The sequence below is a fragment of the Vidua chalybeata genome, chromosome 14 (genome assembly GCF_026979565.1).
Source record: "Vidua chalybeata isolate OUT-0048 chromosome 14, bVidCha1 merged haplotype, whole genome shotgun sequence".
In the NCBI taxonomy this organism is placed as follows: domain Eukaryota; kingdom Metazoa; phylum Chordata; class Aves; order Passeriformes; family Viduidae; genus Vidua; species Vidua chalybeata.
Window position 1 is genome coordinate 9716584 of NC_071543.1, and position 15599 is coordinate 9732182.

The 15599-nt window shown below is 37.9% G+C and overlaps 1 protein-coding gene across 1 annotated transcript in view; it reads left to right on the top strand.

Moving 5' to 3' along the window:
* The window catches only part of TENM1 (teneurin transmembrane protein 1), a 304289-nt gene that overhangs the window by 98107 nt on the left and 190583 nt on the right, over positions 1-15599 (top strand). The window contains exon 3 of the mRNA XM_053955867.1: positions 3213-3473. Within this exon, the coding sequence (XP_053811842.1) occupies positions 3213-3473 (261 nt within the window). The remainder of the gene's footprint in view (positions 1-3212; positions 3474-15599) is intronic.

The window sequence follows — 15599 nt, forward strand, 5'->3', positions numbered from 1 at the left end:
TTTTCTGTATTTTAAATATTTATTTATTGAAATAAATATTTATTTATACTCCCAGTTAGTTGGTTGAAATTAGCAGAATTGTTGGCAAAGGGCAACAGTGAGGAGATTCCACAAGTAATTCTGCAAGTCCAAGTTAACAGAATTACTAGGTTGGAGAGAAGGGCCTCTCTGGTCTTTCACTAGGGTAACTTTTTTTTCTTTTTTTAACCTGTGCGAGAAAAAATAAAAGAGTTGCAGAAAGAGTAGCTGGCACACAGTTACTCCTGATACAATGGAAGATGCAGTGCAATAAGTGTTTTGTACCTGCATGAAAATCCTGACTTAGGTTTTGAACTGTACTGGTGGCTAAATTGATGGCTCAGTAAATAAACCCTTCGTGAGCTGCCTGGCGTTTTCCGTAGCTTTGTGAGCAAAGCTGAAGCTGTTCGAACTGCCTGGTCAGCTGCCCAGTTCTCATATCAGCCTTAAATAGCAGAGGCACCACTGTCCAACTTCTCTTTAACTGATTATCTTTAACTCTTATCTCTGAAGATTTTTTTTTAATAGAAAATTGTATTTAGAAGTAGAAAGAAAAGGGTCTGTTAATTGAAATGCTGATTTTTTTTAACAAGCCTTCTTTCCTTTTGATGCTTATTAGATATTTTATATTTCTTTGTGCATTACCTTTTGAAAAAGAAAATTAGTATCAATGTGAGATAAAGTACTTGTTTTTTAATGGTTGTGTTACAACAGGCTCCATGAGGGTCCAGAGTTGAAAATCCTTTCATCATCTTCATAACTGCTACTTTTTTTTTCCTCTGTCCTCTATTCATGCAAAACCTTGAATTTTGTATTAATGTTCTCTCATTTCTCTTGTGACTGTGTCTTTGTGGTAATAGTGAATCTATCGTAAATCTACTTGAACTTTATCTCCTTGTGGAAATATGTAGTATTTTAGGTAAAAAGGTTAGATATGCAGACTAAAAGCAGCCACTTCTGCCATTATAAAAGCTTTTCAGAAAATTCATCCTGTGGGAGTTAAAATCCTGCAAAGGCTTGTATACTTAAAAAATAGACTATTAAGGCAATAGATTGTGTTAAACTTGAGTTGAACATGAGTTATAGTGTAAAAAGTCTCTTTCACAAAAAAAAAAAAAAAGGAATTAACATATAAACTGAAGGGTAAATTCTGTCCTTCTTAAAAATGTGTAATCTAATTAGCATTTTGTGGGATTTGCTGGGATGAATTTTCCCTGTGGCATATGCAAATGCAAACAGGGAGAACATGGGCTCCAGGCTGCTAATGGCAGACATCTGCCTGGAGGGACAGCCATGTAAAAAAATGCCTGCATCCTTGTTCCCCTGAGGACCTGGCATCAGCTGAGGTGATTCTTGAAGTTACAGGAAGATTTTTAATTATGGGGAAGTTCCTCGGATGGTGAAAATAAGCAAAGATCTCTTTTAAAGGGGAAGAAGGATCAGATGATGTTTCCTTAAATCACACCTGTTGTAAGGCAAAGTTCAAATGCCAAATATTCCCTATGCAACTGCTTCCAAATATTTTGGCTGTTTTCTCTTAGCCATCTCCATCAAACTTTGGAGTCAGTCTCAGTGCATTTGAGAGGCTTGGAGGACCAGGCTCATGAAGGTACATCTCAGCTTCTCAAGGATAGGGCTGAGACCACATCCTCCTCCTATGAACAAGAGGAAAAGACCAGAGTGGTGATGGAGCACTTGGGATCATCCCCACACCAGTCTTGCTGCTCCAAAGGGTGCAGGAGCAGTGGTGGCTGATGCTGCTGGGATTTACCACAGCAGGCAAGACAAGGTTACCTTCCATGACTCTTGTAGGAAAGTGAGGCTGTGGCCATGCTTTTCTCTTTGCTGCCTGCCTTCTTCCCTTGCCCTCCACAAATGAGGTTGCTGTTCCCTGAGCTCAAAGCCAAGACTACAGCCAAGACTTTTAGGAATTTTTGGATGGCAAAAGAAAAATGTATAGAGACAGATGAATTACAATTTCTTCAGGTGGTTTAATTTATATATTAGCACTTGGTTTGTAGGTTTTGGTTGATACCTTCAAGAAAATACTAGGGCTTTTTATTATTTAAAGGAGAGCAATTAAAATCAGAATCATTCCTCTCACTAGCTGGTAAGTGGATTAGTTTGGCAAATTAAAGCTTTGGTTAGGATGACAGTAGAAAAGAGTATTTGTCCTTAGTCTTAAACAATGACTCTTGTCTCTAATGTTTCTTTTCTAGAAACTGAAATACTGTATGCATATTTGATATTGTATTTAGTCTCTCAAGATGGCATCCCAGGTCTGATGTTCAATTAGGAAGTGCAGTTCTGTAATCCTTATTTAATTAGAACTCCCTGTCATAGTCCCTGTGAGTTGCATTTGTAATTGGATTCTCACAAGTGAGAATATGCAGAGGCTACCTCAAAGGGGAGTTGCAATTTGCTGATGTGTGTTACTTACCTGTAGTTCTTCGAGAATGTTTCCTCTGCATATTCACATTATGGGTCCTGTCCACCTTCTGTTTGTCCTTGGATTTCTGCTGCCCAACAGCTGCGGTGTTCAGTAAGAATAACTTGTAGCACTGTACAACTCTCAAATCTCAGATGGCTTGGTGTCATGAGATGGCCCTTGTACAGTCCTAGCAGTCACTGCTCTTCTAGGAGGTTCCTGTAGGCCACCAGCACTGGAGAACCCAAACCCACTGGTGTGAATATGCAAGGACAGCACTCTCAAAGAGCAAGCCAATGGTAAGTACCCTTCCTTTGTCTTCCACAATAAACCAAGTATTTTAAATGTTATTTTTTAAGTTCTCTATTGGCAAATTTGCTACACTTTCCCTAGGTTAAAAACATACTGAGATTAATTTAGAACTGTTGCCTTCCTGGCAAAATGTGAGAAAGTATCCGTGTTTGCAGATGCTCACTTCAGTTGTAAATTGATGTGCAGCTATCAGTGTGTGGGTGTGCACATGTTTGAGCTATCATACATACTTCTATCAGACAAAAAGGCACAATTACAGTGCAGCACTATATATTTTACTATATATTCTTCTAGTTGTATTACCTTTAGAGTAGATAGCAGGGTGAGTCACTGACCAAAAAAGTCTTCTAATAGTGTGAACAATGTTAATTCTCAAAACAGATTCTCCAAAAGAAAATCAAAGTTATATTGCTTTTCACTGCTACATTTTTTTCTGAACTTTTGTTTTTTCCAGACATGGAATTCTGTGAGACTCCCCATATCCTGTGCTCTGGCTATCAAACTGACCTCCATGGTGTAGCTGAGCACAGTTACCCGCTGGAGGTGGGCTCGGATGTGGACACTGAGACAGAAGGAGGAGCATCCCCGGACCACGCCCTGAGGATGTGGATGAGGGGCATCAAATCAGAACACAGCTCCTGCTTGTCCAGCCGGGCAAACTCTGCATTGTCCCTCACTGACACTGACCATGAAAGGAAGTCTGATGGGGAGAATGGTAATAAAGAAATGCGTCTAATGTACTCAATAGTAGTAATAATTTATTCAGAACTTTCTTGTTCTACTTCTCTTATTTTCCTTTTTTCTCCTTTGTTTTCTTTCTCTTTTCCCCCTTCCTTCCTAGATCCCTGTACTGTAAGTAAGGTGAAGGGGTTGTTTGCTGTGCGTATTGTATTTATAGTTTAGACAGAAAATAAGAGAGAAAAATGAAACTGTGATTTTGTTCAAACATAATTCCTCTCGAGATGAATAAATTTCCCACATTCTTCATTTTTATGTCATGAGACATTTATCATTTGAATTTTCTGACCTATGAATTAGGTTCTAAAATCTATATATGTACATTTATATCACATTTTGCATACAGTTACTCCTGTGGCTTCTGGGTATAGCTTTAAGGCTCTTCAACCAGCTGACTTGAGAAAGACCACCTGCAGTCCTATATTCTCTATTTACCTCTAATATTATACTACACCTTAAGACATGTCTTTATCAGTAGGGCAGACTGAACAGGTCTTTGTCATGTCTCAGTTCTGTGTTTCTCTGCCTATAGAGAGTGGGCTTGTGGGTCACATGGGCTTGGTTTTTCTGTATGTGTGTTTTCTAAATATTCATTCTCATTCAGGATTTTTTACTCATTTGCTTTTCTTACCATTTAGTGTGTCACAGAAGGGAAAAATGTGTATTTAATTAAGTAATGTGAGGAATTAGTATTTTTTTACTCTGCATTAAAATTGATTAAAAGCTACTCTGTTTCCTTACAAAGTATAGTAAGTAAACAAATTTATCATGCTTAAGATCAACAAGCTTAGCTGATATTTTAATTTCTGTGTTTAATAGCTGCATGTTGTGGCAGGTCTAGATGTCATTAAATATTGACACTCCAGTGTTGACAACGACATATTTTAGTGACATATTTTCAGCCTCTGTAGTCATAAGGTTAATACAACTGAAAAAGGTTTCATTCAGTATAAATGGCATTTCTATACTTACATGTTCGAATTTATCAAACATGAAGCTCATAATTATATAACTTCACCTCAATGTCTGCCAGTAGCAATGATAATGTCCAATATAGGCTCAAAAGCATTACATTATCTGGTTGAGGTTAAAAAATACTTTAGTGCACAGCTAGTTTCTAATTAAGTATTCCTTTAAGGATTAAGCATTCTGTGCGGCCACATTTTATTATGTTGCTGGAATCAGTTAATTTTTAGATGTCACCCCATCTCCAGCGTGCAGTGGCTGCCTGTCTTCCAGCTTCCTCTTTCTGTGGGATCCATCCTCTGTAAAGTGTTTATTGCATAGACAGGTTTTGTTTTGGCTTGAGGGAGGTGTGTGTTTGTGATTTGCTAGAGATGCTGGGTTTTAGGTGGTGGCTGAAGGAGTTGAATCTGGTCTCCCTGGCATTGGTCGGCACTTAACTGTAAAAATGATTGAAAGGGAATGCTTCATGGAAGGAATGTTCATACTTGTGCTGTTTAGACTAGAAAATACACATTTCTCCTGTAAGGTCCTGGAAGCAGAAGTATTGAAAGCAAATTAAGCATGTAACTGAGTTCTGTATTTCAGTCTGGAGTGCAGTGGTGCAGCTGGGTGTTGATGATATTTTGCTTAGTACTACATGTACCACTAAATAAGTAATCTTCTGTAGATGAAAATTACTGTAAGTAGTGCACCTTCATCATCTTGCACAGATGTAGCAAGAACCATGGGTTAAGTGTTGTTAAGATAGGGACACATAAGATTGTGCTTCCCCACCAAAGAATGCTTTCTTCTAAAGGTTTGTCTCTGAGAAAGATTTTAATCAATTTAAATTGGTGTAGATAGTCTTTTTGTATGTGGCTTTAATATTTCATTTCTTGTCTGCCTTATAACAATTTTTAAATCAGGGATTCATGTTTGAGGTGCTTGAGTACCAGTTTTAACTAAATAGTTGAGAGAGGAAAGCAAGGGCAAGAGCAAGTTGGAAGATAGAGAAACTGAGAGCACAAGTTCATTTGAACTCTTTAAACGTCTTCAGGCAGGGCCAACTGAACATGTATCAGTGCTTCCTGTGGTGTTGAGTCATTATAATAATTACAGTTTTGAAAGTTAAGGTCTGAATAAATTTGAACACAGCAGTTCAAGCTATATTTGTTTATATTATCTATTATTTCACTGCTAAGTTCATAGCCAAGATTCCTGATCCAGAGAGCAGTGTGTTTTTCATCTGGGTTGGCACTCAGCAACAGAGCACTCTTTGAATACAGAAGTTCATAAATCTCTACTTAAATTATGTCATAGATGGCACATCTTCCTGTTTCTATGCAGTCCTGTGTGCCAGGGGCTTTATCAGAGAGCCACAAGTACTGCATTTATCCTTGTCAGTTTCTGCCATGGAAATGTATTTTTTTGTGCCTGCCAGTAACTACTCTGGTGTGAAAATGGGAGCGTGCAGAAGATCTATTGCTGGAAGTACATGAAATCTTTGTTTCCATTATACTTCCTAATTTCTGTAAAAGTATTTAGCAATTCTGGATTTCAAGGGGTTGACCAAATGGTATGTGAATACAGCTATTTGGAACTGGAGTAAAATTAATGGGAAAGGTACAGTTATTGCATGATTTGAGAAAACATTGTTGTCCATATTTTGAAAGGGTCAGTAGGGTTTCGGGTTTGGGTTTATTTTTTTTCTTCCTTTATGAACACAGTTTTTGCTACAAATGCAGAACAGGTCATTTTGTGGTAATACTGGGACAATTAATTGTGTGGACTCCAGTAGATGTGCTTTCAAGACAGTTTTTTGCTTTACATTGATCTGGAGTAATGTACTTTGTAAAATTTTCTTTTTAGCTATTTCTTGACATTCTTCTATTCATTCTAAGCTCTAGCTTGAAGTTCCCTGGCACAGGATATATGCTTCTCTGTTTATTGTGGGTAGCCCAGTTTGAGAATTTATTTGAGAATTGTTTTCCTTTGTAGACACACCAACTCTGTCATAATCACTGTTAAAACACTCTGGTTGTTTTGGCAGCATTTAACAGATTGTATGAAACACCGGCATTCCCGTTTAATGTTGTCAAGTTAATGGCAACTAATAATAGCCTATTAGTGCACAGACTGCCTTCAGCTTTGCCTGAGGCTAAGCAAAATATATATTGACTGCACGAAATGAATGACCAATTTCTTGGGGATCATTGCTTATCTCTGGTATAGTATAAATAGTTCCATTTAAACAGTGTTACTCTACAGTATGTGAATGTAAATTTCAGACAGCAACACCACAGAATAACCATATCAAAATTAGTTCCTTTATTCCATTGAAGACTTCACTTGCCCTCAGTTTACTGGTACAATGGTATCTGTGACTGCAGCACATCAGAACATCAAATTCAGTGCTTTCATCTGCCAGATTACTGAGCTGGCAAATTTATTTGTGTGTTTGTTTGTTTATCTTTCTGGAGTGTGTGGCCAAGAAGAGGATACAAACCTGACCTACAGGAAGCATGATCTCCAGATATATCCCTAAAATTACATGGCTTGACACAGATATGCCTCCCACACTAGGTAGTGTATCAAAAAGCAGCCCACAGTCCATTTTATGTCCATATAACCTTCCTCATTATTGTTCATTCAATTCTTTTGTTTTCCTTTACAGGATGTCTATGCAGCTGTGACATTTGATGAATTTGACCTCAAGTGCATTTATGCCATGCCACAATCCATTTTTGAACCACATTTAGCACACCTGCACAGCCATCAACTCTTTTACTTTAAGCTGCTACATCTCAGTTGAGAGCTAGTGTGGAACTTCAGCCATTCCTAAAATAACCCAATTTTTAACCTCTTTTATTTTGTCAGATTCCTTTAACGTACTTTTCAGTCTGACTTGTTTGCCTCATTCCTGACATCTACTTAGACATTTTTGTGTAATTAGTTACTCTTTCTCTACACCACAGTGAGAGTACAGGATTCTCAGTGCTGGAGGAGTGTGCTGTGAAATGCAAACTCGTCTTGGATCCAGATTTCTGCTCAATTTCTTTGGCTGAATTATTTTATGACAACTGGGTATTAGGTGTCGTTCATAATTACTTCTTTGAGATTTGTAGGCAAGAAATTAGGGTTTTAGTACATGCTGAAATACCACTGGTCATGCAATGTAGCATTAGAGTGCTTGTGAGATCTGGTCAGGGGACTTTTGTTTGTCTTTTTAAAACCAAAGCCGGGGGGCGGGGGGGGAAACCAGCTGTGGAAACACATAATTTTTCCTTTTTGCCCACATTAAGTGTTGGGAAAATTCTTTTCTTAACATGAGTGTATGGTATCAGATTCTATTTTAAACAATACTTCTAATAATAAGAAACATTTTAAGCATCAGGCTGCAAAGATGGGGTAATAATATTAGCCATATATTAATAAGTAGATGTAGAAGAGAATTTAGTAGGTTACAGATCAAAGCTAAGTTTAATGAGCTAGAAACATGTAAGATTATTCTTGTGTAATTCATCTAAGTATTTGTTTTATAGCCTGGGAGCAGTGATCCATTTAACAGAGCTTTTGACTGTCCTAAATCTCTGGGGATTTTTCATTTTGATTGCTGGGCAGATGGGTGAGTTTTGGACAAGTACCTTAGTTCTTTGCACTTTATATTCAGTATCTTAACAGTATCTATTAAAGGGATAGAGAAACTTAATTAGTAAAGGAAATACTACAGTGGCTGATGCTGTATGAGAAGCACAGCTTTGTGAATGCTGTAGTTATGCAGACATGGGGAAGATTTAGCTAAGGACAAGGCTCTGATTTAATTTATGGTGTGTGACAATAGACCTACTGTGAATTCACACCTGTTTAAATTAGGCTTGGATTTGGCTCTTCATAAAAGTCTTGTCTTTAATGTAAGAAAGTGACAGCATTGTGATTAATGTTGCTGTTATTTACTGTTATTTTGTAAACAACTCAGGTATTAAGCTGATCTCTGGCTTTCTCATTTCTCTAGGAAATTATTACCAACAGCTACATTACGATAGCAATACATGCTCTGAGAAGTGGGCATGTGGCTGCCTCTCTATGCAGGATTGTGTTTCTAATAATGATGGCTGAAGTATATCCATTAGCTCCTGTCCTGTCACTTTCTATTTACAGTGGTGCAATTAAGAAATTGAATTACTAATTTGCAAGTAGACCTTTTAGGTTAAATATGTGTAAGTAGCCTTGAAAATATAAAGGTAAATATTGGTCTTAATCCCATTCCCTCTGTGTCATTTAATATTTTTCTCTTTGTTCCTTGTATGCTTTATTTTGCCTTTTTGTTGTGGTATGGATTCCATTCTGTTTGTACTCTCCTGCCCATCAGATCATTTAAGGCACCTAACAGATTAAGGCAACCTCATCAATAAAATGCAAAAGCCCTCATGGTGAAATTCCTTCAACTTCTGCAGTTTGCTATAGCTTGTCAGATATTTGATTTATGATGCTTTCAGATATTTGACAGAAAAGGGCTACTTACCTTCCCTTAATAAAAGACCTCTGTTGCTTTTGTTGTGGAGTTTTTTTTGATCTTTCAGTGTTTACATGGTGCTTATGTTGGTTGCTTCTGCTGTTGTTTCAAAGAAGGCTCCTCGGTGTGAAAGGAGGGATGTGCACCCCTGCAGTAACATAGCAATGTCTTTTGGGGAGCATTGGCATATTCACTGATGTGGGAACTGCTCTGCTGCACTTGTTCAGAGTGTAAGATGCTTTTGTTGACCTTAGAGTGGTTCCTTTGGAAATGTTACTGTCTCTGAGGCAGCATGTAAGTTTATCCAAATAGCTTTGGATAAGTGTGAGATGCTTCTGAAAGCATCACCTCAGCTGCAATATCATGCAAGTCTTGAGCTTATGCCCCCAGTATTTAAGCCATTTCTGAAATTGTTTATGTATGGAAATTCAGCTAATGACTTTTTTGTCAGTATTGTGGGGGAAATTCTGCTGTTTAAAATTACCATCTTTATTGCTTTTCCTGATTAACAAGGGCATTGCATCTGCATGTCTGCTATTTTAATCTTTACAGTTTTCATGCAGTCTATTAAAATCATTACACGGTATTAAAACATTCCCTTTTTTGTGGTTCTCTTTTAAGCACACTGAACACTAATTTAAAGACAAATATCAATATTTAGTATCTTTCATTAAAGATAATGAAACAGTGTTTAGAATGTAGCAGAAATATTTCTATATTCCAGAATCTAAATGACCCTTCCCACAGCATAGTAAAAATTATCAGTCCATTTGCACAAGGTTGTGTAATATTTTTTTCCCTGAAGGTTTTTTTTCTTTCATGGCAGTGGAGAAGGGGAGGGAGGAAAGCTTGAGGAGAAGAACCAGGTCTGATTTTTATTCCGGAAATCAGTAAATTGGCATTAGAGCTCAGGAAAAAATCTCTTGGCTTTCCTCCCCTGTGTGATACAGCAAGTATTGTGGATGTGCCTTGAGGAGCCAGCAGCAAAATAAATTATCACTCCTTTCATTTAAATCCTTTTTATTTTCTCAGTATTCTGGGTATGAATGCAAAGGAAATTATCTCCAGAAATACTTCACAGTGCAAGAATATTTTGCAGTGATTCTGAAATTCTTGGGACCTCAGTTTATTTAGGCTGCCACAGGGGGGAAAACTGAGATAGGGTAGACAGAGAAGTGTCTGCTTTCTGTCAGGGTGCTGTAGTGCAGAAGGATGAGGATTGTCTGACTTCTAATTTCACAACCTTTATGAGACCAGGCAAACACTGAACAAAATACTTTTTCTCTTGTTGAGCATTTACTGTGAATTCTACAGGAGGACATCTCTGGACAAGTGTGTTGCTGGGAACAGTTCCATTCTAAACAGTCAGCATGTCTATCCTGATGTTTTATTTGTGTTTTTTATTAAGTTTACAGTGTTTTTTATTTCTCATCTCTTTTGGTTAAATTTTTAAATGTTTTAGAAGATTAGCAATCTGATTTACAGAAATAACCTATAGTCATATTTTGTATGTATGTCCTTTGGAATTATTTTATTTAGTTTCATAGTTATTTTGAAATATAATCAATTTTCCTTATATGTCTTAAAATGTAGATGTTTCTACCAGTTGGAACCTGTTTTTCATCAAAGTTTTGGATGTTCTGCTCAAAGCTGAAAGTTGAATATCATTAGTGCAAAATAAGGCTAAGGAAAAACTTGTGAACTCTGATCATGGAAGATAACAGTTAAGGCTGCTAGATAAATGAGATCAAGTTACTCTCATTTGGTTCCTTATACTGTCAGCCAGAATGGTTTTATATACAAAGAAAACTGGAGCTTTTTTCATCCCCGTAGCAAAATGCTTTCCAGCTGCCACATCACAGAGTAGTTTGAGTTGGAGGCAGCCGTGAGGATCATCTTGTTCCACCCCTGCCATGGGCAGGGACACCCTCCACTCTCCCAGGATGCTCCAAGCCCCATCCAGCCTGGCCTTGGACACATCTGGGCATGGGGCAGCCACAGCTTCTCTGGGCACCCTGTGCCAGGGCCTCACCACCCTCACAGGGGAGTAATTCTTCCCAATATCCCCTTTAAACCCACCCTCTGTCAATTTAAAGCCATTCCCTCTTGCCCTGTCATTCCATGCCCTCTCCATCTTGTTGCCCTTTTAGGTACTGGGAGGTGCTCTGAGATCTCCCCGGAACCTTCTGTTCTCCAGCCCGAGCCTGTCTCCTTAGCTCCAGCTCTCTGAGCATCTTCATGGCCTCCACCTGACTTGCCCAAACTGTAATAACATAAGTGAAATAAAAAGAAGGGATCTAGCAAATGAGTACAGGATGGATGCAGAGGTGACAAATTATCATTTTAGGGTCTAACAAGGTTTAATCTAAATGTTATTTTTTTCTTGATGATGTGAGATCTAAGAATTTATTGTTGTCTTGTGGATGAGAAAGGTTCATTCTTCCTTACCAACCTTTTTTAATTTTTACCCATTTAATTCATTGTGTGTTAAATTACATGAGAAAGTATTATCTTACATTTTTCAAATTTGTTAGTATTTCATTTCCTCTTGGGCTTGGGAGTAAGATGAAGATCAGCATAAATCTGTATTATTCTGGGTTACAAATATTAACATATCCCTGTCTTACAAAAGGGGAGTATTAATAATAGCAAGTAGCTTTCATCTAGAAGAAACATAGTGACTGTTTCATCTAGAAGAAACATAATGGTCTATGGCTGCAGTCTCCGTAGTCTCCTAAAAGTGAAAGCTGAACTAAGTGTATTAGCCTATTTCTAATTTTTGCAGTAGAAAATAGGTTAAGAATGAGAAGCTGTATATGAAATTGTAGTTTATTTTTCAGAATAATGCAGATTTGAATGCTGCTTGTTTCAACTTGCTTTTCTATAAAGGGCTTGCAAAATAAAATTCAGCATTTTCTATATTAATTTTGTTTATATAATCTTATCTAGCTCTATACTCTCACTCTATACTTGGTAACATGAGCATAAGAGGAAAAGTATACAATTAGCTCTTATAGAATATGGGCTCAGAAGCACTGAAAAATTCCTGCAGGCTGCTTCTTTTCCCTTACAGATGCTTTTGAGAAATATTTAAATCAGATTCACATATTCTGATGACTAACTATATTGCCAGTGGTTTTTTTGTTTGTCTTAAATTTCTACCCCAGATGATCTGAAGTCTAGATTTTTTTTACCATGTTCCCAGCTCTGACTTTGAGCTGAGCAGCACATGTCAGCTTCTGATCATGAGCTGCTGGCCAGAGCTGTTCTGGCAACACAGAGGGGCAGCCCCTGGGGCACCACAAACCACAAGTTGTAAAGTAACCATGTTCCTTGCCTTGGCTCATCCAGAAGGGGAGCTGGGGATGGGGTTTTTATTCCATGAAACCACATATCCTAAAAGGTACCTATGTGGGAGGAAATATCTGCAAGTGGGGATGGCTTAGGACATCAGGTTAGGGTTGTTCAGCTCTGTTGCTAGAAACTTTATGAAGGGATCTCAAAAGCATTAGGTAAACAGAGGGACAAAAGTTAAGGGTATTTCTAGGCTGTGTATTGTATTAATTATGGTTCCTAGCACTCCTCCCTCCTGTTTAATTGAAAGGGTTTTACTCTCATCTTTCCATGTAGCTTTTAAACTTTTTTTTCTCTCTGCCTACAATTATTTTTGAGTAGATGTAGATTATAAATTGATACATACCTTTTATACGTACCAAAGTCATAGTAAGTGTTGTTCAGACTTGTCTGCCCTTCTCATTGCTTTGTTCAACATCAATGTCAAGTGGCACTTTGGGTTTGAGAACATCCTATTTGATTAATTTTCCCCAAACAGTGCTTTTGAGACAGCAAACTTTGTTATTGCCCAATCACACTAAGGTCTTTTAGAGCAAGTATTTTACTGTGGCAGATGTGGCAGGGTCATAATGCATGCTTGGAATTTATGTTTTTCTGCATAATTTGGTATAATCATACCTCTAGTTACACAATCAGAAAGTATCTGATGTAATTTGCTTGAATTGAATCTTACTTGAATCTCCTTGAATTGTTGAGTAAGAGAGCTGCTTGTGAGCTGTGCACTGTCAGTGGGACCTGATAAGCAATGCAGGATTTACAGCTCAGCACTAGAGACTTCTCAGTTATTTTCTTTATGATAAAACAACTTGTGGATGCTTGCACCTTTTGATTACCATGGAAAGGTTTAGGTTATGCTGCCGATCACAGATGGGGGTGGAACTTTTGCTGTAAAGCAATACTTCTGGTGAAGGGAAAATTTCCAAATTTTTTTTAATGTACTTGTACATTTTTGTTGAGGCCAAAAGGTTTTCCAGAATATTACATAATTTCCTTTTATAAGGAAGATGATATATATTTATAAGGAAGCGTATATGACTAGAAATGAGACTTCACACTGTGCCTTTTTCAAAAATCCTCAGCCCTCCTCTCTCCCAGCTGAGCTGTTCCAGTGCTTCTCCATTGCTTCGATAAAGGAAGTTCTTCCTTCCCATTTTGTGTGGGTTTGTGGGCAGCGTGTGCTGGTGAGCATTTGCAAAGGTGGGCACAGGGCTGCTCTGCCAAAGGCCTCAGAGCCCAAATGTATTTCTTCCAGGGAGTCCCTAATTACTCACCGTTTAGAATTGCAGTTCTTCCTCTGCAACAAGGGGCACTGTCCAAATGCTTTTCTCTGATGTGCTCAATGTGTCTACAACTATCTTTTATATCTTTGCCTGTGGGGAAAAACATAATTGAGTCATTCTTCCTGAAGCCTGCGTGGTTGTGTGTTCAGCCAGTAGTGTTCATTTCAAAACTCCTATTGATGGTTGCATTGATTATTTTTATTTTAGCCTGTAATTCTGTCTCCAATCTATCTTTTTAATTTTTATAGTTCACTACCTATTGAACAGCAAATTCAGCTATGTTTGGTTGTGTGCATATTTTTTTAGAAATATAATCTCCTGAATCCAGATTTCTCAGTAGTAGCTAATAGCCTACAGTACTTGAAAGCTCCTTTTTCTTTTTATAACCTATCTCTTTTCCAATACATTTTCTGATTACTGCACTACAGTTCAATTTTTATTGGATCATTTTAGAGCGTAATAATTCATTTCTGATCCCTAGTACCTCTTGTCCATGTCTAAAGTACTCCACATTATTTCAGTCACTCATTTTTGTTGACGTCTTTTCTCTAAAGGCAGTCTTCTGTGATTTCTCTGAAAATATCTTTCTGGCATCACCATTTTAGACTTGTGATATCCAATTTCTTTTTAATACAAAATCAAATAGAAAGCATTTTCTGTACTTCACCAGCCAGCTCTAGTGGAATTTTTGAGCTTTCTTCTAGCTATCTTATACATTGCTTAGTGGCTAATAATGGCAAAAACAATACTACAGCTGTACGTGCAATAAACACATTCATTTGCAATTGCTTTGCCACTCCAACAGTGCTTATTAATGTTAAATAAAGAGCCATAATAAGTAAAGTCTAAAACAACTGAGTTTTTGCATAAATCTGTGTAGATTTATTTTTTCATTCATTGCTTCTGTAGCAGTTTAGATTGAATTATTAACTACCTTCTGTTTGGGAAAAAGAAAAAAAAAAACTGCATGTCCCTTCAGGTTTTGCAGAAAGCTAAGTCAAATCCTGCAGTTTCAGTTAAGTTTCTCTGTTGGGCTCAGTAAGAGCTCTTGAGATACTGAATTGTGGCCACTCTTATGGAAAAAAGTTTCTGGTAAGAGAAATGGCAGTGAGTTGCCATGTTCAAATGGTTTCAGATTATTTTCTTCCAAAGCTCCAGATTTGTGCAGTCATGAAAAAAAATAGTTCCTGTGCATGGGCTCATGTAGGTGGATCTGGGCTCTGGACAGCTGGCAGAGCTCGGGTTCTAGGTTCCCACGGGAAATTTAGGAGTCAAAATGTGGAAACAGAGCCTCAACCAGCTGGGAAGCAGGATGGGCAGTCCACAAAGTGGAGGAGTTTGTCCATTGGCTTTGCCAGCTCAGATCATATTTCGATGATAATCTTTGGCAGATGTCTTCTGTATCACAAAAACCCTCCCACAGTCTCCTACTCTACTCTCTCTTGTTGCTGCCCTTTCAGCATGTGATGATGGAATTTGAAGTTTTATATGCCCATGGAAGAGAAATGAAAGCAGCAATTGAGTACTCTTTGGAGTGTAGTTGTCTAGCTCAGGTGTACAACATTGCAGCCAAAAAATACATGGCAAAAGCTTTCCAACCTGCTGCTTTGCCTCCTTCCTGCTGTAATGTTCTCTGCTTGCTTGCCTGTCTTATGTCCTTTGAGAACACCAACATTTCGGTGATGGTTTTAGTAAAGTCCTTGACTGGTAATATTCTGAAGCTTGAATTCTAAGTATAAGTGGACTGATAAAGCTGAAAAAACAGCTTTGTCAAGTGAAGAAGTGGAATCCTGAGGTGTCAAATGAATTTTAAAATGCATGTATAATTTTGTAAAGCAGTTATTCCTAGAGAGATAGAGGACTTTCTAATACTCCCGACTTAGAGAGAAAGGTCTTTTAAAGTGCAGCCTCTTCTAGGATGCAAGTTTGGAGGTGGCAGCATTGCTTATTCTGGTATGGTAAATGCACATCTGCTCTGCCTCAATACAGCTGCTTCTTCTAGCAGCTTAGA